Source organism: Brachyhypopomus gauderio, chromosome 2, assembly GCF_052324685.1.
Source record: "Brachyhypopomus gauderio isolate BG-103 chromosome 2, BGAUD_0.2, whole genome shotgun sequence".
In the NCBI taxonomy this organism is placed as follows: domain Eukaryota; kingdom Metazoa; phylum Chordata; class Actinopteri; order Gymnotiformes; family Hypopomidae; genus Brachyhypopomus; species Brachyhypopomus gauderio.
Genome location: NC_135212.1, coordinates 9,894,199 through 9,918,009, shown reverse-complemented (window position 1 = coordinate 9,918,009; position 23,811 = coordinate 9,894,199). Strand labels below are relative to the sequence as shown.

General features: G+C 40.3%; 1 protein-coding gene across 3 annotated transcripts; it reads left to right on the top strand.

Moving 5' to 3' along the window:
- The first annotated feature begins 295 nt into the window (after nucleotides 1-295).
- On the top strand, nucleotides 296-23,705 carry cdhr2 (cadherin related family member 2). Of its 3 annotated transcripts, XM_076986405.1 has the most exons (32): nucleotides 1,328-2,520; nucleotides 2,713-2,784; nucleotides 3,294-3,351; nucleotides 3,521-3,586; nucleotides 4,161-4,297; nucleotides 4,394-4,447; nucleotides 4,523-4,612; nucleotides 5,017-5,106; nucleotides 5,292-5,411; nucleotides 5,672-5,818; nucleotides 6,085-6,160; nucleotides 6,446-6,564; nucleotides 7,112-7,330; nucleotides 7,701-7,856; nucleotides 10,003-10,164; nucleotides 10,264-10,325; nucleotides 10,948-11,188; nucleotides 11,706-11,945; nucleotides 12,564-12,633; nucleotides 12,835-13,419; nucleotides 13,619-13,690; nucleotides 14,033-14,082; nucleotides 14,574-14,740; nucleotides 18,981-19,074; nucleotides 19,330-19,418; nucleotides 19,526-19,600; nucleotides 19,845-19,989; nucleotides 20,188-20,309; nucleotides 20,583-20,696; nucleotides 21,167-21,244; nucleotides 22,725-22,779; nucleotides 23,009-23,705. In XM_076986405.1, exons 3-32 carry the CDS (start codon nucleotides 3,309-3,311, stop codon nucleotides 23,147-23,149), a joined length of 3,879 nt encoding a protein of 1,292 aa, XP_076842520.1. In that variant the 5' UTR covers nucleotides 1,328-2,520; nucleotides 2,713-2,784; nucleotides 3,294-3,308; the 3' UTR covers nucleotides 23,150-23,705. The 3 variants fall into 3 exon arrangements, with proteins under 3 accessions (XP_076842521.1, XP_076842520.1, XP_076842519.1); XM_076986406.1 differs by lacking the exons at nucleotides 1,328-2,520; nucleotides 2,713-2,784 and adding an exon at nucleotides 296-675; XM_076986404.1 differs by having other exon boundaries at nucleotides 1,328-2,784.
- The last annotated feature ends 106 nt before the right edge of the window (nucleotides 23,706-23,811 follow it).

Sequence of the window (23,811 nt, the reverse complement as noted above, 5' to 3'; positions counted from 1 at the left end):
AATGCATATATATGTATTTGGTGTAGTGCATGTATAGACACTAATGCATTTGGTGTAATGCATGTATAGACACTAATGTATTTGGTGTAATGCATATATAGACACTAATGTATTTGGTGTAATGCATGTATAGACACTAATGTATTTGGTGTAGTGCATGTATAGACACTAATGTATTTGGTGTAATGCATATATAGACACTAATGTATTTGGTGTAATGCATGTATATACACTAATGCATTTGGTGTAATGCATGTATAGACACTAATGTATTTGGTGTAATGCATGTATATACACTAATGTATTTGGTGTAGTGCATGTATAGACACTAATGTATTTGGTGTAATGCATGTATAGACACTAATGTATTTGGTGTAATGCATGTATATACACTAATGTATTTGGTGTAGTGCATGTATAGACACTAATGTATTTGGTGTAATGCATGTATAGACACTAATGCATTTGTATATCGACTGCTAGACTTCCCTCGACCATCGTTTATTGCAGCAGCCTGCCCCCTACAGGTGGTTCGCGCACTGTGAACTACAGGCGGAAGCAATGTATCGCGAGCGCGCCTTTTACTGGAGGAGCTTAGAGAAAAGGTGACCAGTTGAGGCCGATCACTGGGCCAACTGGGAGACTCGTCACGAGGCCAACACAAAGACGACTGTGGTAACTCGACGCCAAGTATATAAAAGCGCACGAACAGACAAACTTATACAAAATACATAACCGAACGGACATGCCTTTCTATATATTGCTATGATCGGTCAGTTCGTCATTAGAACAGAAATTATTTTAAAAACTACTGGTTATGCTCGTGTATTTCCCTTGGCACATTTTTATGGGAACTCAAGAGCAAATTTGAAAACAAAATAGTGCGATTACTTTTTACTGAAAGTTCTCAGTAATAATCACCCAGTAGCCTACAGGGCTGCCATCCGTCCCGTAAAATGCGGAATCGTGTTTTACTTGGTAATTAAATGTTGGGCTGCTTATTGAACCAATACAGGACGCGATTTGATCCGTATTTCCATATATGTCAATCACAACACCGCACAAGCACCCCCAACCCCACACCTCCACAGCTTCAGTGGAGATGTTTGCAAGAAGTGCCACAGCAGTGGTGGGCGTGGCCATGAGGAGCCATGGTGGGCGTCCCACCCATTTTCATTTCTGTAAGGTGGCAACCAGAACTCAATAATTTGCAATTAATTACTTTTTTTGAGTAACTTCTCCAGCAAATATTATTTTATAATTTTTTACATTATTTATTAAGATAATTTATTATTAGTAGAACTTATAAAAGACAAATAACGTGTAGAATGTAATTAGCCTGACTTACTGAGCTTTGCTTGGTGCAGTCCCCACGCTGTTGCCAACCATAAAAACACAACAAGGATGGGTAGAACCCCACACTCTTATCTGGCCCTCTAACTGCCTGGGTGTTTATGGCCTCTTAGGTACAGAATGCACCAAAGCTTATGATAATATTTTATAGCAGCTTACACACACTTTCACTGCATTTTAGAAATATGACAAATGCAACTAATTCTTTAACAATTCTTTAACAAGTCTCAGATCAGACCAGACATTTCCATCATCATTGAGTATATGTAAACTACATTATTAATTGTTGTTGGGGGTATGTATGCTTTGTAGAGTATGTTATAAATCAATGTCTAACAGGATAAGATTACAGCCTCATGAAATGTTTCTATTAAACTTTCAGGTAGATATTTACAGTAAGCCAGTTTATTAACTTCACTGTCATTCTATTTTTAATTACTGTGCCCACACCTTATTAGATGGCCTATGATTGTTTTGCATGTTCAATTAATGTTAATGTTATTTACATTATTTACATACAAATTATTGGTATAGCCCAAATAACTTGCCCAGACAGAGGCAGTTTATTAAATATGCTTAATGCTTGTGCTTACAGTATTACAGTCTGCTCACAATAATGTGCTTGCAGTATTTTAGAACCACATTACATAATTTTATTGATGTCAGTCATGATTATACAGTGCAATCTTATGTACATGTGGAATTTCCTGGTGGAAGTCAATGTTCAGAAATGGCTCCTATATACAGGGCTAGTTGATGAGATTAATGAAGTGTGTTAAAGCAGGCCAACTGATGAGTCAGTGTTGAACAATGTCAAATTGAAGTTTAGTGTTGTTTTCTCCTCTATTACACCTCACGGCTGAACCGGTAGAAAAGCCATGGTAGAGTAGTGAGGATCCCCTCTGCTCAGGCTCGTTAGGAGAATATCCACCATTGTTATATGTTGGGTTTGATGATGGCCATGGTTGATAGTCCATTAAACCACAATTCACTATGAGGCCCAAATGGTAAAAGGGAGAGTTCAAAAAGGGTATGGAGAAAGCAGGTTTGTTTTGGTCTCTGGGAAATGTGAAGAAAGATGTAGAAAGTTCCTCTCAGCAAGTGAGCCATTGGACAGAGGCCGCAGTGGAAAACTGAGACTGCCGCCCTCCTCTTCCCAACATCCAAGTGGGTGACGCTCTAGTCCCTTCACTCCTGAACCCCCACACCCTCTGCTCGAAGGCCTGCTCCGTACCGCAGAGCCGCCCCGGCTGGCTCCAGCTTCCTGGTTCCCCCCCTCCCCCACATCAACTCTCCCTCCGCTGTGTTAATGATTCATGTTTACAACAGTGTGATGTCAATCAACATATTTCATACCAGGCAAAGGTTTCATCCTGAGTTCAGTTAGCCCACACTCAAGAAACAGCGGCCATCAGAAACGGGGAAGACTCGGTAAGATGAGCCAATTCCCTGGTTTATCATAACCTCAGGGGTCACTATTTTTTCTTCTGTTGCTGGGTTTTTAATTTGCTATTTATAATATTCCTTGAGATTTAAGCCTTGTCGCGTCCTATTTTGAAGATTTATTTATTGCTTGTTTGTTGGAGCTCCTGAATCATTTAACTGCATCTGAATAATCTACATGGATGAGTGAAAAACAAAAATATTTTTTCTTGCTCTTCTTTTTCTTTGGATTGTTTTGACAAAAAAGTCACCTGTAAAAAAGAAAGAAAGCTGTATGACCTCTATATGTTACATTTGGGGACTATGTCCTCTTATCTTAAAGAATCACATTTTAATATATAATACAAATAATGTATGTTGTTATTTAAAAATAAGATACAAATGTTTCCTTTCTAAAATTGTGAGACTCATTGGCAAATTGTGAGGGTTTGAGGAAGTTGTGCTGATGACTGATCCGTATGTTACGGATTTCTTAACCACTTGTTTGCCATCTGCAGACGGACGGCGGGAGAATGGGGAGTTTTCTATTTCTGCTCCTGTTTCTCTTTTCCACCTGTAAGTATGACACCGAAAGGTGAAACTGATGTGCTGATGATTAACGATTGCTGCATCGCATGAGATCAAAGTTCAAAATATCATTGTGGCAGTCCACTAACGACAGTCTCGGGAGGGCTCAATCTGTTCATCGCATGGCTTATGTGCCCATGTCATGTGGTTTATGCAGGTTACTCTCAAAATGTTCCAGTCATTGAAACATTCTCGGCCAGCGTGAGGGAAGATCTTCGTAAAGGTACAGTGTGTCCGTATCATCCTGAACAACCATGTTGTCAGAGATGCTGGGCATTTTACAGATTGTGTGTCGCCTGATATTCGTGATATTCGTGTTGGCAAGAGGCTTATCATTGGTATATTTCATTTTGAGGTACTCAGATAATTTGAGAGATGTTTTCAAGTATAGTTTAATCTGCAAAATTTGTAGAATGCCTGTAGCAAAACAGATGGGTCTGTGATAGCTCAGGTAAAATATAAAGTTCCCATTAAAAGTATTTTAAGGGAGCAGAGGGTGTCACCTGTTGATGAGTAAAATAAACTCAACTCAGCAGTTTTTGGTTCACAAAATCAGCTCTTTGATGTTTTAAAACGACATAATTACGACATAATTTAAATGTGCACAAGACATAATGATAATGTTACATGATGCTCTGCAATATGACAATTATTTAACATGCCGACAAACTGAAGAAGGTATGGATCGAGTTTTTCATTTTTAGTACTGTATCAAACACAATGTTCCTTTTTTCTCCTGTTAACTGTCACACTCACTGAGGTTAAAAGTGACGATGGTTCCTCACTCTTCCCCACAGATGATTTTGCTTTTCAAATTGTGGCGTTCGATCTAGATAATGACCCACTGACATATACTATCAGAAACAATAAGAATCATTTCAGAGTGGATGAAAATACCGGTGCCGTATACATCAACAACCCACTCGACAGAGAGGTAATTCTATTTTAAAGAAGCCTTGCAAACACAAGACATTTATTCATTTTGAGCTTTGTCAAAGAGCAACACACAACCTGATGTTTTTTCCCATAGGAGGAAGAGAGGGTTTCAGCAGACGTTGCTGTGAGTGATGGAGATTACGATGAGGTAAGATTAATTCATGCAGTGCGGAGTTCACAGCTTTCTGAAACTTGACTCTAATACTTAGCATTTCATTTGCAGACGAGGAAAACAATATATATTTTAGTTGAAGATGCAAACGACAATGCTCCAAGGTTCGAGAACACTCCGTACACCGTGAATGTGCAAGAGGTGAGTGTGACTACTGCGAATACACAGGCATTTTTTAAAGCAGTCAAAGCATCGTCTCTGGTAGTGCAGACACTCCAGTCAGAAGAATCAGATTATGAACGTGGCCAGCTCTCCTGCTGTTGCCAACTGCTGGAATGTACCATACATCCTTGTGAAGTTTCATCTCAAGTGGAGACTCTCTTTGTTTAAGTTTAGAAGCTTATTAAATGCTGTCAGGCTGGGTTCTGAAACTTGGTGTGATGAGAATGTGGTGGAAATATTTAGAAACCATTAAAAATCTACCAGAGAGTCTGACGTTTTGCTGGTTTCAGTATTCAACCACACAGCCCTAGTGCTCATGTGCACAAATGTTCCTTCTGTGCTCTACTACACTGTTCATCGTTGTGTGATGTCTCCACCTATAGAACACCCCTGTGGACAGCACGATACTGACAGTTCGGGCGACAGATCCTGACTCTGGACCGGCTGGACGCATCAGTTTTTCCATCCATCAAGTACGTTTCTCTTTATATACCTCATAAAAGTCAACACATACTGTAACTCATATATTGTGCCTTTGAGGTTGGTTACAGTGTACAAAGTAAACCGGCTTCAAATGCAGACGATGGTTCTGAGTGTTTGTTTATCATGCGGGAAATTTGCTGACTTGCAGTCAGTACAATCACTGTGTCTGTATCAGGTTCAACCTGTAGAAGGATTCGGCATGTTCGCAGTCTCTAATGAAGGTCACGTCACACTGAAAGAGCCACTGAGTTTCAATGACAAGAGTGCTTATTATCAGATAACCATCACTGCGACTGTGAGTATACCTTTACCCACCCAATTACTTTCAGAAAGCTGATAGTTGTGTAGGATCTGTTTCTGAGATCAAACTACATAAGAGCTGATATGCAGAGTTGGAATGCTGAACATTCTGTATAGTGATTACCTTGTAGGCTATTTTACTCCATCATCATGTAAAGAAGGACACAAAAGCTTTATACAGAATAATTAATAGTTAATAATTATTACTTAATTCAGTTCTCTACTTGTTTATTCTTTATGCTTTGTGCTCCAAAGGACGGTGGTGGACAACTGTATGAAGATCCCAACTACGTTCAGTCCAGCGACACCACTGCTTTCATTACAGTGCTTGATGTACCCGACCTTGAACCTCTGTTCTTAAATCTTCCTACCATGGTCACAGTCGATGAGAATTCACCAGTGGTATGTACCATGTGTGGCTTTCATGTTGTCTTTAAGGGCAATAGAGAATTTAAAACAACAGTTTTAGCATTTGTAAATCTTATGACTTATTTAATCATAAATTCCCACAAACATAAGTATCAACAAACTCTTTATAACTTTTGTTTTGTATCGTTTCATTCTAGTATATTTGTCTGCAGAGTTTACGTTTTTTTTCTTTATGGTTCACAAGCAGACGTTTTGACTCAAAGGACAGAAAACAAATGGTGTGATGTCATTGGTTGCAGGGCACTTCTGTATTCAAGGTCCAAGCCAGAGATCCGGATACAGGAGTCAATGACATCATTCGGTACACCATTGCAGGTGAGCTAACTGTGGATCCGCACTGGATCTCACTGGATCCGCATTGGATCTAACGGTAAAACCCAATCATGAAAGGATGGACTTTTTAATGTTTTCACCAGCTTCATACAAAACAACAACAGTGACAAAAACTCAAACTTAAAAAATTTAAACTTGGCAGCAAATGAGGGAGCAGTAGAATTTTAGAAGTAGATGGTCTTCCTGGTTCACCACTAGACTAGTGTTCATTGGCTTACAAAAATGCTCTCACTTCCTTTGTGAAATACTAACCCCTTTTTTTAACAGAGACTAATAAACCAGACCTGTTCCAGATCAACGAAAACGATGGTGTTGTTTCCATCAAGACCGTCTTTGATCGAGAAGAACTGATGGACATCAACTCTATTGTAAAGTTGACCGTGAAGGTATCATGATCCAACATTTGTAGCATAAGTCATGTGCTGGACAGAAGCAAATGCAGACAGCCATGTGCTGGGGTCTACAACTCGGGATGCCAGTCTTCATTTCCCAGTTCTGGTGTTTCATGGCAGGTAGTTAATTCAACAATGAATGGAAGCAAATGGTCAGTCTATGGACAATCTTGGCTCACAGGTAGAAATAGCTGTAGCACTGGGACCATAAAGACTGTGATTTGAGCAGTTATCATCTATGATGTAAATAAATTACCAGCAATTACAGTAACCATGAATACATTCTGGATTCAAGGTCCAGAGAAGAAGAAGAGACGTGGCTTAGAAGATCATAGTTTCGATGTCTCACGAATCATGAGGAGTTTTTTTCTTTACTCTGCCATGAACCTTTAAAAGAAGTATTTTTATTTACATTTTATTGAGCTTATTTAAAAAGATGTATAATATAAAAACCTAAATCATTTTTTAAAGTTAAATGTAAACAGTCATGGCTGTTTGAAAGCATTAGATTTCACACATATTAAATCATATTTGTCTTCAGGCCACTGAGTCCAAACTAGACGTGAACAACATCTATGCGAGTGCGACAGCAACGCTGGACATCATGATAGGCGACGTGAATGACAATGAGCCACTCTTCTACAAATGTGGAGAGGACTCGTGCACCGTGTCGAACACCTTCAACGGTGACATCGATGAGCACTCGTCTGTGGGGCTGTCCGTGACAGGCCTGAACATTAGGGTGAAAGACAAAGATCAGGTGAGGCAAACATGATTTACCCGAAGTCTGATGGGCATCTGGTGAACGCACCGCAAAAAAAAATCCCGCCACCGAAGAATAGCGTCGCATGACACTAAAGAGACAAGGATACAGTCACCTATGCATTTATCATGGAAAACAATGGTTTTAATACCTTCCAACAAATAAATTATAACAGGCAACCTTTTCCTTTAAGATGGGGCCAGCAGCAGATCTTTAAGGCCTTTGCACTGGTCCTCACCAATGTAAAACTGAGGGTGCCATCTCTCTCTGAAATCCCACACTCACCGCTGATTAGAAGTGGTGCAGAAATGAGTGACTGTGCGTCTGTTTGTACGAATGACATGAGGAGCACGTTTGTGATTTTTAGGGTGAGAACAGCCACTTCAACCTGCGCCTCGAGGGACCAGATATGGATGCCTTCTCCGTCTCGCCCGTGTCCGGCACTTTGGAGACTAATGTGCTGATCCAGGTTAAAAACCCCGTTGATATCGACTATGAGGAGAAAAAGACAATGATCGTGGAGGTAGGCACAAATACTTGGCTAAACAGGTTCTGGGATTTTTTTTCTGACCTTTGAACCCATGTGATGATTGCTGTGGTTTAGGAGAGGCGGGCTTTTGTGTAGATAAGGAGGGAGTGGGTGACTATATATCAGAGGTGGGGACTCGAGTCACATGACTTGGACTCGAGTCAGACTCGAGTCATTAATATTAAGACTTTTGACTTGACTTGAAAAAATATTCAGAGACTTAGACTTGACTTGGACTTTTACACCAATAACTTGGGACTTGAATTGGACTTGAACCTGTTTACTTGCAAAGACTTGATTTTTTTACCCCAAATCTAAATTTTAAAACGCATATTAATATTTATAAAGTGCGCCCCATTAATTTCATTTCCGTACTTCTGACGCAGACCGGTCCTCTGCTTTTCCACACTCTGTACGTTATGTGTGTGTGTGTGTGTGTGTGTGTGTGTGTGTGTGTGTGTGTGTGTGTGCATGAGCTGCAGCACAACCAATCAAATAGGGGGGGGTCAGCGAACGTGAATTGTTACCGGGCGGGGTGTAAAATGGACACAAATTAAGTATTATATCGCGATCGATCAATCGCCAGTGGTTGGTGCCAGAGCGAACTAGTAACTCATTGAATCATAGATAAGGATCAGAGGTAAATAAACTAGATTTTTTTTCGGCGTGAGAAATCGGATGTGTGGCGTGAGAGCGTGTAAAGACGGTCAAATGCGTGTGTCTCACGCTCAATGCGTGAGGGTTGGCAACCCTGGGTTCTGTATCTGAACTCAGGGAAGAGAACCTCTCTCTGTCACCATCATATCCAGTTCTATCTCAGCATGGATTGTGTATTTGAAGATATCTACGTCGAGAAAAAAATATATTGACAAAAGTGGAGCGAGTTTTCAGCCTAGTGGGACATCATTCATCGTGCACAAATGACATACAGACTTTTGGCCAGTTTGGTCTTTTGCTAATGCAATGCAGAATAGTTTACTGAAATGTCTAAAGTTGCATTCCTGATTCCTGTTAATTGTTCAGTTCTTATATTTGTTTGTCTTGTGTCACTCACACATGGACACACATGTTCTCCAAGAAACCAGATAAGAGAAGAGAGGGAAAAATGCTGTTATGGTTCTTTGTATTGTACTGTGAAAATATCAGCACTTTTTATTTGAACATGGAGTTCTATTTATGACTTTTTCACAGAATATTTATTTCTGGAAAATTGTAGTTTAAAGTATGAATATTTTTGCAGCTAATTTTAACAAATTGAACTGTGCAATAAAGAGGTGTAATTTAAATTTTTTTTATACTTCGTGTTTTCAGTTACACATGTTTTATCAAGATTTGAGGAGAATACAGATTTAAAAAAGAACACATGTCTATTATTTACATTTAAAATATACCTGCAACATTGGTTTAAAAAAAAAAGACTCGAAAGGACTTGAAATTCCAAGTTTCAGACTTGGGACTTGACTTGACTGTTGCCTGTCTTGACTCGAGACTTGACTTGACTTGACTGTCTTTGCTTGAGACTTGACTCGGGACTTGAGGATAAAGACTTGGACTTACTTGAGACTTGCAAAACACTGACTTGGTCCCACCTCTGCTATATATCCTCTTTCTTACAGGTCTGTGATGTTCTTCTTTTTTAGATCTAAAATGCCTACAATGTCAGGGATTTGTCTTTCCTTTTATGATGCCATTTTTACACTATACGGCTGTTTTTGGATTGCTTTTTTCCATTCTTTATGTCCCATTGCACTATTGGTCAGTGGTGTACATACCCTTGGTCAGATTGCTTCTCTGCATATGGTTGTGATTTCTATTTTATCTGCACGCATGTGACAAAATAATTTGAATAAATCAGTCTTCGTTTATTCACACTCCACCACCTGTTAAATTACTTTATAAGCTTGTTGTTCATTTTCATTTGTTCTATGATCAAGAATATGGATTCCTGTTGTTTCGCTTACACTTGCTAATTTGACAGAAGAGTAGCCTATAGAAGATTAAACGTAATTAGATCTAGTTGTATAACCTTTTATAAATATACAAGAATGCACTACACTAAATAATTACTACATTAACCAATTGCTACCAAATAAAAATCTAGAAATAGCCCTCAGGTTTATTTTCCCTTTCATACCCACAGGTGATTGCTGAAGATGCCTTAATTGACAGATTTGTTTCTACAGCAACGGTCACCATTCATATCAATGACGTTAATGACAACTTCCCACAATTTGCGGAAGAAGTTTATGAACTGTCTGTGCACGAGCACTGCTTAAACGGAGAGATTGTGGGCACCGTTACGGTACGTGTGAATTAGCCTGAAGGATACGTGCACATTCTGTCCCGGTAATTGTCAGATGTCTCCCATCACTGCCCCTCTGTCATTTCTTGTGCTCACCAGGCGACAGACGAGGATGCTCTGGACGTGGATAAGCTCACTTATAGGCTGCTACCGGAGAGCATGTACGTACTGCTTCTTGGCTCCGCACCATGCGCTCATTGCAGTCAGAACCTGGTACCAGAAAAGCTGTTGTAGATGCATTATCCCAGGTTCTTGGTAGCTGTAGGTGGACATTCAGGCGAAGGTTCGCCTTAAACAAGCTATTAAAAAACGGCATTAGCAACTGCAGTCACAACATATGAAACTGAAGAGAAGGAAACTTACAATGAGATAAACACAATGCACATGATGAAAGCTTTTGAAACAATGTGTTGAAACTTATTTACAATATGTTTGTACGTTTGTTGGGTGTTGTTAAAGAGGTGTGACAGGCAGTTATACAGTCAAGTTCAACAAGAGAGATTTTTGTAAAGATGTTTGGGACATTCTGGTGTGCTCTAAACTCCCCTAGTCTAGATGTTGTAACAATATGTATACTTAACATCCGTCCAGTCTTTGATTAAATGATTTTGTGATTTACACCATATTTGATGTCAGCACAAGTGATTTCCATGGAGTTTACACTGAATTCAGTTTTAGACAGCAGCACTAAGATGACAAGTGGTGTAAGATCCGCCACGGTCATGCTCATTCACGGCCATGTTCCTCTCCGTCACCCTGTTCAATTTCCTTTCCTTTTTGCAGGCACCCTTTCTTCGATGTCTTCACAGAGAATGGGACCATTTTCGTGCAAAACGGAAACCTGTTGGACTGGGAACGTCGGAACTCCTACTCCCCCACGCTCCAGGCCCGAGATTCAGCAGGAAACATTGGCTCCACCGTTCTCGAGATCTCCATCATTGACATCAATGACCAGGAGCCCCAGTTTCTCAGAGACTACAAGGTCTTCATTGAAGAGAACAAGGAGTTGCAGCTTCAGGTGGAGGTAAGATCATAGCAGACAGTGAATGGAAAAGCTTAGCCACCTGAAGAACTGTGTGGATGGGAGCAAATGTGCAGTGTCTAGAAGAGATGATTACACACACACACACACACACACACACACACACACACACACACACACACACACACACACACACACACACACACACACACATCTACATGCACATCTATCTATCTATCTATCTATCTATCTATCTATCTGAATAATAAAGGCAAAAGGAAAAGTGCAAAAGGACAGCGGAAAGTTCAATAAACCCTGTTTGTCCAAGCAGAATGAATCGAACAGGGAAGGAAGACGTAAAACCATAAGATAAAGTGTTAGGACAAAGACAGGAGATTCATGATGCTTCTTTCAGGGATTGGCAAGACCTAGTTAAGGATATAGGGTAATATTTATTTATTTATTTTTGCTTATGGGATTCAGGCAGACCACATCCTTCTGTCTGATTTATTAATTCCTGAACAATAGTTTGTACAGTATTTATTCATTAATTGCACAGGCTATAGATGCCGATGACCCAGAAACCGTCAACAGCAAAGTCCAGTATGCCATCATGAACGGGGCGTACAGCACAAACTTCTCCGTAGACGCAGACACCGGGCTGATCAGCAGTAGGGGCACCCTGGACAGGGAGGCCATCGATCCTGACCTGCGCGGGGAGATCACCCTGAACGTCACGGCCACGGACATGGGAACGCCACCTCTATCGTCCTGGGTCAAGGCCATAATCAACGTCGACGTGAGTGTGGGCCTCCGCGCACCATGAAAGATTCGTTTTTGTTCATGAGCATCCAGCTATTTTCAACCAACCACTGCCATTGAGATTCTTTTATAAATATGATCAAATGTTTTTTGTTTCTTTTTGTGCATACACTGTTAAATAATATTAAAGAAAGAAATTAGGATCACTGAAGTTGGTTAAAAGGCGCAAAATTTTTTTTTACAATTTATTTTACAAAATAAAACAAAAATGTTAGAAACAATATTAAATAACCATGTGATTTACATTGAACACCGCATGTCCTGACGTATCCAGTGACAACAGTTACATTTATATTTACCCACAGCAGTTTACAGAAGCACTTTGGTCTTCACACACTAAATGTATCCTTAGCTAGAATAAGTGGTTAGAATGCAAAAACACCATTAACCAGTTAGAAAGAAGAGTCAATGTTGATACCTAGACAAACAATATACACACCAAAGATAAAGCCTTTCATAACAGACAGACATTTTAATGTGGTTGATTATTAGTGTTAAATGCTTTTGGAAGATATTCAAAGTTTAAGGTGTGTTTGTCTGGGGTTATGTTTGAATTTTATTTGGATTAAATTATATATTTTTTATTTTAACCCAGGATGTCAATGACAACACTCCTCAGTACCTGGACCCAGATTACATCTTTCATGTGAATGAAAGTGAAAAAGGCAAGTTCCTTTATGAGTTTGTGTATTCCTTGTGCTGTGTGTTTTAGTAGATCTTTATGAGTATGTGTATTCAGCCTGATGTGTGTTCTAGTAGATCATTATGATTGTTATTCAGTCTGATGTGTGTTCTAGCAGATATCTCTTTGTATTCATGATGATTTCATAATATGTGATCTCCTGATCTCCTTCCTCATCCCCCAGGGATATTTGTTGGATTTGTGCGGGCGCGAGACGCAGACCAAACGGAGTACAACAACCGCACCTCTTTCCGATTCACTGGCAGCGGCCAGAGCACCTTCCTGTGCGGCTCGGCCCCCGACGGTGATGGCTACAAAGGGATCATCACCGTGGACCCTGACGTGGAGCTGGACTATGAGAGTGATCGCAAGAGCTACACCCTGACAGTGGAGGCAGCTGACCTGGCTCAACAAAGTGCCCAGGTGACCGTGTGGGTGGAGGTGGTGGACATTAATGACACTCCGCCCGTGTTCCCGGACGACCTGACCATGAGTGTAAAGGAGAACTCGCCCCCACTGACGGTGGTGGGCCAGATCAAGGGGAGTGACGTGGATGGAGACCACTCGCTGATCTACGAGTTTGTCTCCACGCAATGCCGCTGCTCCGGTGCCTGGGAGCCATGCGTGGACGAGTGGTTCCTGCTGGAAAAATCGGGCGTGGTGAAGACCAGTCCTGAGTATGTCATCGACCATGAGGAGTGTGATCGGGTGGATATGACAGCCAGAGTGGTCGACCTTTACACTGAGAAGGGGAGGAACAGCACGGAGGGTGAGCGCTAGTGATGGCCGACAGAAGGACTAACAAACTGCTCACTGTTGTTTCGTGCTACAGAATTATGTGAATTTCAGATTCACATCATTTTCGGGGTGTTTCTCCTGTTTTAGTTGCATATTAAATTTGTGTGTAGTTACAGAAATAATTAATTGAGCAGCTTTTGTTCATTGAGGTATTTGATGCTTTTTTACAGGTGTCGTAATTATCAATATAGTGGACGTGAATGACAATGCCCCCGAGTTCATCCCAGTCCAGGAATTTTTTGGTAAATATGAGTATATGAGTCTAGTCTCAAGTCCCCCTGAGAAACGTTTTGTTTAATCTCATTATTTACAGTTTATAGTCTCATTTATTTCCGAAGTTGATAACGTATTCTTAATCGCATAATATTAAGACATGGAAGATATGCAACAGTGGTCTGCAGACAAAATTACTAACAAAAATGGCAAGTCGCTCACATGACATCAGACGTGATCAGATGAGTCATGAGTCAGTTAAACAAAAGTCCGAAGCCAGTTGCAAGTCAGTTAAGCAAAAATCAAGAGTCAAATCGACTGACTCGAGTTGCCATTTCTGGGTCCTAACACGATTGTTTCTGCTCCCGTAGTTCTACTTGCCGAGAATATTGAACGGGGCTCATCTGTAGCTGATGTTTGTGTAAGTAGGGGGGGAATGCTGATGTGTTATTAGCAAACATGTTCAAAACCTCCATGAGTTGTTGTTTCTGCTTTGGATTGTGATGTTTCGTTTTTTTTTCCTTCTTCAATATTTTTTTATGTTGTGATGCTTACCTGGATTTTATTGTATTATTCTAGGTATTTTGTTAATATAACATAACAATAACATATCTACATGCATGTTTCAGATCTAAAGTGTCTGAATAAGAGACATAAAAGCACTATGCATATAATAGTCTTGTCTCCTTAGCAAATAATGATGGGACTACACTGACTGGATCAGTAGTTCAGTAACTGGATTAGTAGTTCAATGACTGGTTTAGTTGTTTCTTGACTCTTGCTGTTATGTTGCATTTTGTTGGTTTGGGATGTCAGGAATTTTAAAGTTTACGAACACACACAATACAACAATCCAAGAATCATAACTCTAGCTTTGCTTTACCTGTTTTCTGTCATTTCCTATTACAAAAGGTCAAAGACAAAGATTCAGGGGAGAACAAGATATCCAAATTTGACGTCACAGGAGTGGACTTCGCCAGCTCCACGGCAGGAGAGAAGCCAACCCCAGTTGACCTAATTTTCTATGCGGACACCAAAGAACAGCCAGACTCCGATGGAAACTACATCGGCATTATCAGGCAAGCGAGCATGTTTCTCCTGGTCTTGAGGGTGGAACAACTTCTGATCCTCCTTGATATTGAACCTCAATTGATAAATTCAGGGGATACTATTTGCTTATGTATTTGAGCTGGAATGTGGACCACAAAGTACACTGTGTGTTAGTAGACTGAGTTAGAACAGCTCAATTTCACTTCTGAACTCAAGTGTAGAGCCATGCCAATGTTCATCGACATGGCAACCAGAGTCTCCCAAGATTACTGACTATTTGTTCAACATCTTTGTTCAATCTCTTTGCACCAGTTGCATATTTCTAAATAGAAGTGTTTCTCTGTGATCAGTTTTTGGCTTTTATACAGTGATGGATGAAGTACACAAACCACATACTTGAATTTAAGAATAGATACCTGAGGTAAAACATTACTCCAGTACAAGTAGAAGTCCTCCCTTTAGTTCTCTACTTGAGTAAAAGTATAAAAGTATTGGCCTTCAAATGTACTTAAGTACTGAAACTAAAATGAAAGGCTCCAATATTTAGCACCATGCTCTGCATGTAAATCCTGTCAAAATATGTATTTAGGTAGCTGGAATCTCCAAATACAATTAACTATGGTAAAATAAATTAACTACCTATCTAGCTAGCTAGTTGTTTATTTTACCATAGTAAAATTAGCTAGCTACATTTTTACCATAGCTATCTGAGCTAGCTACATGCGTTTTCTGTACTAGCAATAGCTAGTCTTGTCTGTACTAGCAATAGCCTACTTAGCTAGCTAGCTAAAGAACCATGTATACAATGCTAATGTCGGACGTACTTTAGCATACACAAAGAAATCTTTTTGCTGCAAGATATTAGATTTCTCATTAAGATAAATGACCAGTAGACTTATGAAAATAGCTCACCTCTATGTGTTTCCTTAGATAGGATGAGGAATTCTTATAAGAACAAATCTTATTGGACTGAGGCATTCAGAAAAGGCACTTGAAAACAAAGGAGTATTTTTTCTTTTCGACTACTTCAAAGGATTTCACTCAGGCCATGGGTGTTATGTCGAGATTTGTTCTCCATTAACGTTATGCTGTTGCGGTGACACTGAACCGAAAGCTGATACTTTTTAATGTAGGCTACTGAAGGAACGACACATTATGTAATGGAGTCAAAAGTACTTTTACAAAAGTGTCTTTTAGTACGGATTCAGTTCTCCCCATGCGTCTGTTTAAAAGGCGTATCATAAATGATCACACTTCTGAAGCTTTTTGCTCTCTTTTTGATTCTGTCACGTTGAGGACCCCGGCCCCTCCCTTTTGGGCGTGTGTATACGTTGTCCACGTGCTTTGTCTGCGTCAGTGGATCTCCGTGGTTAGGGTTATGTCGTGTGATTAATAAGTCTCACCTGTGACTTGTCTCATAATCACGTGGGGCTAATGTGGTTTGTCTATTTAATGTGCGCTCGCGCAGTGTCCTGTGCTCGTCGTTGTCCAATGTTTACACGTTACGTGTCTAGTTCGATGTTCTACGTGCGCTATTGCGCAATACTTGTTGTAATAAAAGTGACCGTGAGAAATTCCAGCGGACTCGTGTCTCGTCCGTCAGCCGCCTCCCGCGTCACAGATTCAGCCTCTTTAGATTTTAATAATGAAAGTGTGGACTCTTTTGCAACATGTTTCAATACTCTCTGTGTGGATATTTTAGACAAAATTGCACCTATGAAACAGGGGTGGGTTTCCCGAAACGTTCGTAGCGCTAAGTACTTCTTAACCTCGTACGTTTCATACGAGGTTACAAAGTACTTGGCGCTACGAACGTTTCGGGAAACCAACCCCAGAACACCATTCAGCGTACAGCCTGTCCTTGGATTAATAAGGAAATTCTTAGTATGAGGAGAATGTGTAGAAAGGTTGTGCGACAATGGAAGAGCACTAAACTGGAGGTTCACAGACTCTATCTAAAAGACCTGATTAGTTCTTTTAATGAGATGCTTAAAAATGTTAGAATCAAATATTTTGCTAATCTTATCAAGTCAAAAGGCCGAAACCCGAATATTTTATTTGATACTATTAAGAACATTGTTTCACCTGTCTTAATTTCTGAAAGTACTTTTACAGAAGCAGATTGTAACCGTTTCTTAAACTATTTCTTAGATAAGGTTGATAGCATCAGGACCCATATTTCACCCTCACCTTTCCACTGTTTGGCTTTTTCTCCTCTGACTTCTGTAACATGGTCTGCTTTCACCCCTGTGTCTTTTCGGGACATTACAAAGCTGTTGGGTCAAATGAAAATATCATCTAATTTCCATGACATCTTCCCATCGTCTCTTTTTAAAGAAACTTTTAGCTCAATAGGCCCTTGTGTGGTAAAACTGATTAACTCTTCCCTTGCCTTTAAAAAAATCCCAATGCTTTAAAAAAATCTATTGTATGCCCAATGATCAAAAAGCCTAATTTGGATCCATCTCTACCGGAAAGTTACAGGCCTATCTCAAAGCTACCATTTTTATCCAAAATTCTTGAGAAAGTTGTATCAAAACAACTAAATTGTTTTTTGGAAGAAAATGATCTGATTGATGACTTTCAGTCTGGCTTTCGCAAATTACACTCCACAGAAACAGCATTATTAAAGGTTTCTAGTGATGTGCTGATGGCTGCTGACTCTGGATGCTATACTGTATTGGTTTTATTGGATTTGACTTCTGCTTTTGACACTGTGGATCACACTGTTTTGATTAATCGGTTAAGAGATTTGTTTAGCATTTCTGGTTCTGTGTTAAACTGGTTTACATCATATCTATCTGATAGGTCTTTTACAGTTTTTATGAATCATGCTTATTCTGATGAGGCAAAACTCTCATGTGGGGTGCCCCAAGGCTCAGTTTTGGGCCCAATCCTTTTCTTATTGTATTTATACCCATTAGGGAATATTTTAAAACGTTACAATAATGTGTCTTATCATCTCTATGCTGATGACATCCAGTTGTACTGCTCTTTTAAAGCTTCAGAGTTTTACAAACTGTCTGAACTTAGTAGCTGCCTGTCAGAAATCAAAATGTAGCTAAACAATAATTACCTACAGTTAAATGCAAATAAGACGGAGACTCTTATTCTTGCGCCGGATGATAAAATTCCAGGAATTAGGCAGCACCTGACATTTTTAACTCCTTCAGTTAAAAATAGTCTTAGAAATCTAGGGGTTGTTTTTGACAGTTCTTTATCTTTTGACAGTCACTGTAAAACACTAGTAAAAAACTGTTTTTATCATTTAAGAAATATTTCTAAGTTGAGATCTGTTGTGTCTCTGAAGGAACTTGAGATGATTGTTCATGCTCTTATCTCATCCCGTTTGGATTATTGTAACAGTCTTTTTAGTTGTGTTAACAAATCCTGTTTGACACGGTTACAGTCTGTAGAAAACGCTGCTGCGAGGCTGATAACTAAGACACACAGAAGAGCACATATAACTCCAGTTCTGGCCTCCCTACACTGGCTCCCTGTGCATTTGAGGAGTCATTTAAAAATTTTGGTTTTAACTTATAGAGCACTCCATGGTCAGGCTCCCAAATATATTCGGGACCTTTTGAATCCTCTTTGCCCATCCAGGTGTTTGAGGTCGTCAACTAAAATGCTGTTGGTGGTTCCGCGTACCCATTTTAAAACCCGGGGGGACCGATCATTTCAGGTGCTGGCCCCGAGGCTCTGGAACGCCCTCCCATTATCTTTGCGCTGCTCAGACTCTACTGATCTCTTTAAGAAGCATTTTAAAACGTTTTTATTCAGACAGGCTTTTAATTAATTTTTATTACTCATTTTGTATTTTTATTGTTTTCATGTATGTAAAGTATTTTGTGATACTATATCTGTGAAAGGTGCTATATAAATAAAGTTTATTATTATTATTATTATTAGTATTATTATAAAAGTAAAATATTTGACTTTTTAATGTAGTGGAGATAAAGTAAAAAGTTACAAAAATGGAAATACTTGAGTAAATAAACACAAAATTTGACTTAAATACAGTAATGAACTACATTTACTTCATTACTGTCCACCATTGCTTTTATATATTAGGAGAAACAGCCCTGATTTATGCGATAGCCAAAATATTTCTGGTTTTGCCCAGAATCATTAAAGCCAATAAGAATGCTCTAGTTCAAACTGTCCGGCTGTCACCATGGTGAGATGATGTCAGCAAGGTCCAGACTATGAACCCAAAAATGGAGAATGAATTCTCTCTCTCTCTCTCTCTCTCTCTCTCTCTCTCAGGTCCCACCAGAGTCTGGATAGTGATAAAAAGGGGAAATACTTGGTGAAAGTGATGGCAAAAAACGGAGAGCTGAGTACCAACGAGACTCTCGAGGTAGGTGTCCACTCCCCATCTTGAAAGATCCAGTTGTCTGAGTTCACTTAACTTAGAATCCAGTTTCCTTGACTTTATTGCACTGTCCTAGTTGCAGTTATTTGTTACAGTTACAGAACATTATTACAGTAAAGGCCATCGTTCCGTAGAGCGTTCAGATTCGCTAGCTGCATGACCCGGTCTGGGAGTTTGCTCCTCATACTGGCTGGATCTGATGTGCTGCTGCTGTTTGCTTCCTTGTTTTTCGTTTTGCAGCTCATCACGGTCGACAAGTCCTTCAGGGTGAGCCTTAATTTCGATTCTTCAGTGGTAGAGGTGAACAAGAACTTGCAAGAAATCAGAGGGTGAGATACATTATCGCTGCTTCCGCCAAAATCTGGCATATATTTAATAGGTTCTGATCCACCTTAAAATGAATCCATTTATTTTTGTTGATATGCATTTTTTACAGAGCTCTAACTGGTGCCACAAAAGCAAAAGTAGATATAGTTAAGGTGTCATCTGAAACAACTGAGAAAGTACAGAGGTAAGAGCAGGTGTGCTTTCCTTCTCAAACTACAATGCATACAAAAGTAAACACATATATATCATGTGTTTCCAGTCTGAATACTGGTTTTCTACATCAACATTAAAATTGACTTCATTTTCTTTTTAAAGACAACACCTAAATAATGTGTATCAAAAAGGGTGTTTTTGTACATTATTAGAAGTTACTGGTGTTACGCTTAAATTACGCTGGGTTGTTTCCTGCTTGCTTGTATGTTCTCCAGGAATGTTGTGACGGTTCTCGAGGCGTACTTCGTTTTCCCCAATGGAACAGCACTGGACTCTGAGTCTGTGGGAAAGATCCTGAATTCACAGGAGGTCTACGATGAATATGGAGTCGTACTCCAGCAGTATGGCCTCCGGGGCATCGTAAGTTCGTCACTCTGGCGACCCGCCTGCAGGGGGCATAGCCGTGAACAGCTTTAGCTGAGGCATCTGTTCCCCGTCCAACTTGCAAAACCTGGCTTGGTAGTCAGAGGCAAAGCCCAAAGTCCATGCCCATTCCTGTGATTAGGGCCTTCAGTAATCCCTGCTGGTGGCTAAGTAGTTTGTCACGTGTTTCTGCAGCTGAAAAGCACGTTTGAGCCGACGGAGAACAAAACAGAGCTCTTCATCATGATTGGCCTGATTGGAGGACTCGTCATCATCCTCGCCGTCGCAGTGACGTCACTCGTGTGCATTAAATCGAAGTAAGAGTTGTCTTTTTGTTTTGTTGTTGTTAACCTAATGTCTTAATGTGGGTGCTGGCCCATTGCTTTGTGCAACACTCCCTTTCACCTGCAGTCAGCCCAATGGCCAGGTGGACAGCAAACCTTCCCACACTGTGGAAATCTGATAAATGTGACTCTTGGCAAACACTGACCTCACCCATAAGAGATGATGGTTCCCTGGATTGCTATCTACAGAGGCATCAGTCTTAAAGCTTTCTGTGGTTCATGATTTATGTGCACACTTTTTTCCAGTTACAAGAGGAAACTGAAGGCAGCCAAGGCCATGAACACAGCAGCTACGATGGCCAGTGCAAGCCAGAAAGCTGGACCCATTGTCCCCGGTACCAACATGTACACCAGAGACGGGTGAGTCCACATATTCCTGTCCAATTAGAATAATCCATTAGAACAATGAATTCAAATTAGGCCATAGATAAATTTCATTTCATAATTTATTTCAGTGGCCCCAGTAGAAAGTTGTTCATAATATATCTAGTTAAAGGACAATTCATTTCATATAAGATTTTTATTACTTACTTCTTCGAACTAATACAAAGAAAAAAAAGTGGACTTATTGTTAGTTCCATGTAATTTTGGAATGAGTTTACTGGTCTGGCCCCCCTGAGATCCGATTAAGTTGTATGTGGCACCCAGACCAAAATGAGTTTGACTCCTTTAAAAATCCTTTAAAATTGTTATTTAAGTTACTTGAATCAGAAAATATTCTGCATTCAAAACAGAGGTCGTGCTTCCTCTGCATTAAGAACACGCCTCCTCCTGGTGCCTGGAGACCATGTGTAATGTGTGCTAACATGGGCGGATGTATATTCCACCAGGGCGAACCCAGTGCTCAACCTGAATGCTGCCTCTGACTTGGGATTCGACGAGGACACGTCTAGTGGCGATCAGGAGAGGTAGCTACCCAAACACATACCTGATGATGTTTCCAGGCGAAATTGGGTTCTATATATATATATACTTCTACATGTATATTTCCCAACTATCCCAGAATAGATTCCTAATTAAACGTATTTTGTATTTTGACCTATAGGAAAACTGCTATTTCTTAGGCATTAATAGGCATTTACTAATAATAGATTTCATATAGTGAGATGAATTAAGCATGGTGTGTGCATCTGTGTATATATACACATGCATCCACATGCAGATGGAAACACAGTCCATGCAGTGTTCCTGGACAGCCACAGTTACATTACTACTGCTTCTGGACAGCCACAGTTACAATACCACTGCTGCTGGACAGCCACAGCTACATTACTACTTCTGCTGGACAGCCACAGTTACAATACCACTGCTGCTGGACAGCCACAGTTACATTACTACTTCTGCTGGACAGCCACAGTAACAGAACTACAACTGCTGGACAGCCACAGTTACAATACTACTGTTGATACTCCATTAGGACACGTGTAGCTACCACACACATACCACTCCACACTTCAGGGCATGCTCCAGTATCATTACCACACACATACCACTCCACACTTCAGAGCATGCTCCAGTATCATTACCACACACACACCACTCCACACTTCAGGGCATGCTCCAGTATCATTACCCCACACACACCACTCCACACTTCAGAGCATGCTCCAGTATCATTACCACACACACACCACTCCACACTTCAGGGCATGCTCCAGTATCATTACCACACACACACACCACTCCACACTTCGGGGCATGCTCCAGTATCATTACCACACACACACACCACTCCACACTTCAGGGCATGCTCCAGTATCATTACCACACACACACACCACTCCACACTTCAGAGCATGCTCCAGTATCATTACCCCACACACACCACTCCACACTTCAGAGCATGCTCCAGTATCATTACCACACACACACACCACTCCACACTTCAGAGCATGCTCCAGTATCATTACCACACACACACACCACTCCACACTTCAGAGCATGCTCCAGTATCATTACCCCACACACACACCACTCCACACTTCGGGGCATGCTCCAGTATCATTACCACACACACACACCACTCCACACTTCAGAGCATGCTCCAGTATCATTACCCCACACACACCACTCCACACTTCAGAGCATGCTCCAGTATCATTACCACACACACACACCACTCCACACTTCAGAGCATGCTCCAGTATCATTACCACACACACACACCACTCCACACTTCAGAGCATGCTCCAGTATCATTACCCCACACACACACCACTCCACACTTCGGGGCATGCTCCAGTATCATTACCACACACACACACCACTCCACACTTCAGAGCATGCTCCAGTATCATTACCCCACACACACACCACTCCACACTTCGGGACATGCTCCAGTATCATTCGTTTATGAGATTCAGATTTTGTGCCTCCTCCGTTTTTCAGCCTGAATTCCCTCGACTACAACGTGGACATGACAGAGAAAGACAACACAATGGCGGTAAACACATCAAAAAATGTAACACATACCTGTATACACTGTAGCGTTATTGTGCTGAAAAAGCTACTGGACATTCTTGCTTTCATTTAACCCATCAGGTGTACACATGAGGTACTGAGGGGTTTGGACTGTGTATCTGCTTGTGTTTAATACATTCATACTATGTGTATGCACGCTTATTATATACATAGTCTTGTCAGCATCGTGTGTGTGCGTTTTCCCTTGTTAGGTGATTCAGGAGGAAGATGAGGATGAGTCATCGTACGTTGAGCCACTGGGGGCTGCACTGGCACAGCGAGGGCGAAAGAAAGGTTCAGAGAGCCCGGGCGTGACCATAGCCAACCCCTTGTTCAGCTCTGTAGACCTGTAAACCCCATCAGCCACATTCTCCACCCTCGAACCGACTGCCTGACCACGGGACCTGCTTACCCGGAAAACATTCATTTTTGGCCTAAGATACTGCAGTGAGAATTCTTAAAATTAAATTTAGAATATTAAACATTTATACAGTACTTTGGGGAAAAACTGTCTAAGTTAGTTATTTGGGAGAGAATGTGTCCAATTTCCTGCACTTTAAATAATTTTAGTATATATAGATATATTTTCAATATGTAATTTTTTGCAATCAGTGTATTTTTATGTATTTTAAAATTTTACTTGTGTTTAGTTCTCATAAGATATGTATTCTGTTTTCAAAGTTGAATTCTCCAATTTTAGCCAGATATTAATAAACAATTTAACATTTTGGTCAAAGTAAACACCAGATGAATACAATATTGCTTCTTGTAAATCCTGCGAAATTGTAAGTGGAGTTATTCAACTTATGATATTTAATAAGGCAAATTGTATATGTTATACATACCCACTTTCAGCTGTCAATTTGATGAAATGTTTTTTGTGATTAATTAAATTCCAACCATTTGAATAAAAACGACTTGAAATGTCATGAAAGTGAAATTGTATTGAAAGGAAGATTCTGTTCTGCGGCTTGAACTGTGATGTCATCACACGAATGAGGGAATTTTTAATTTG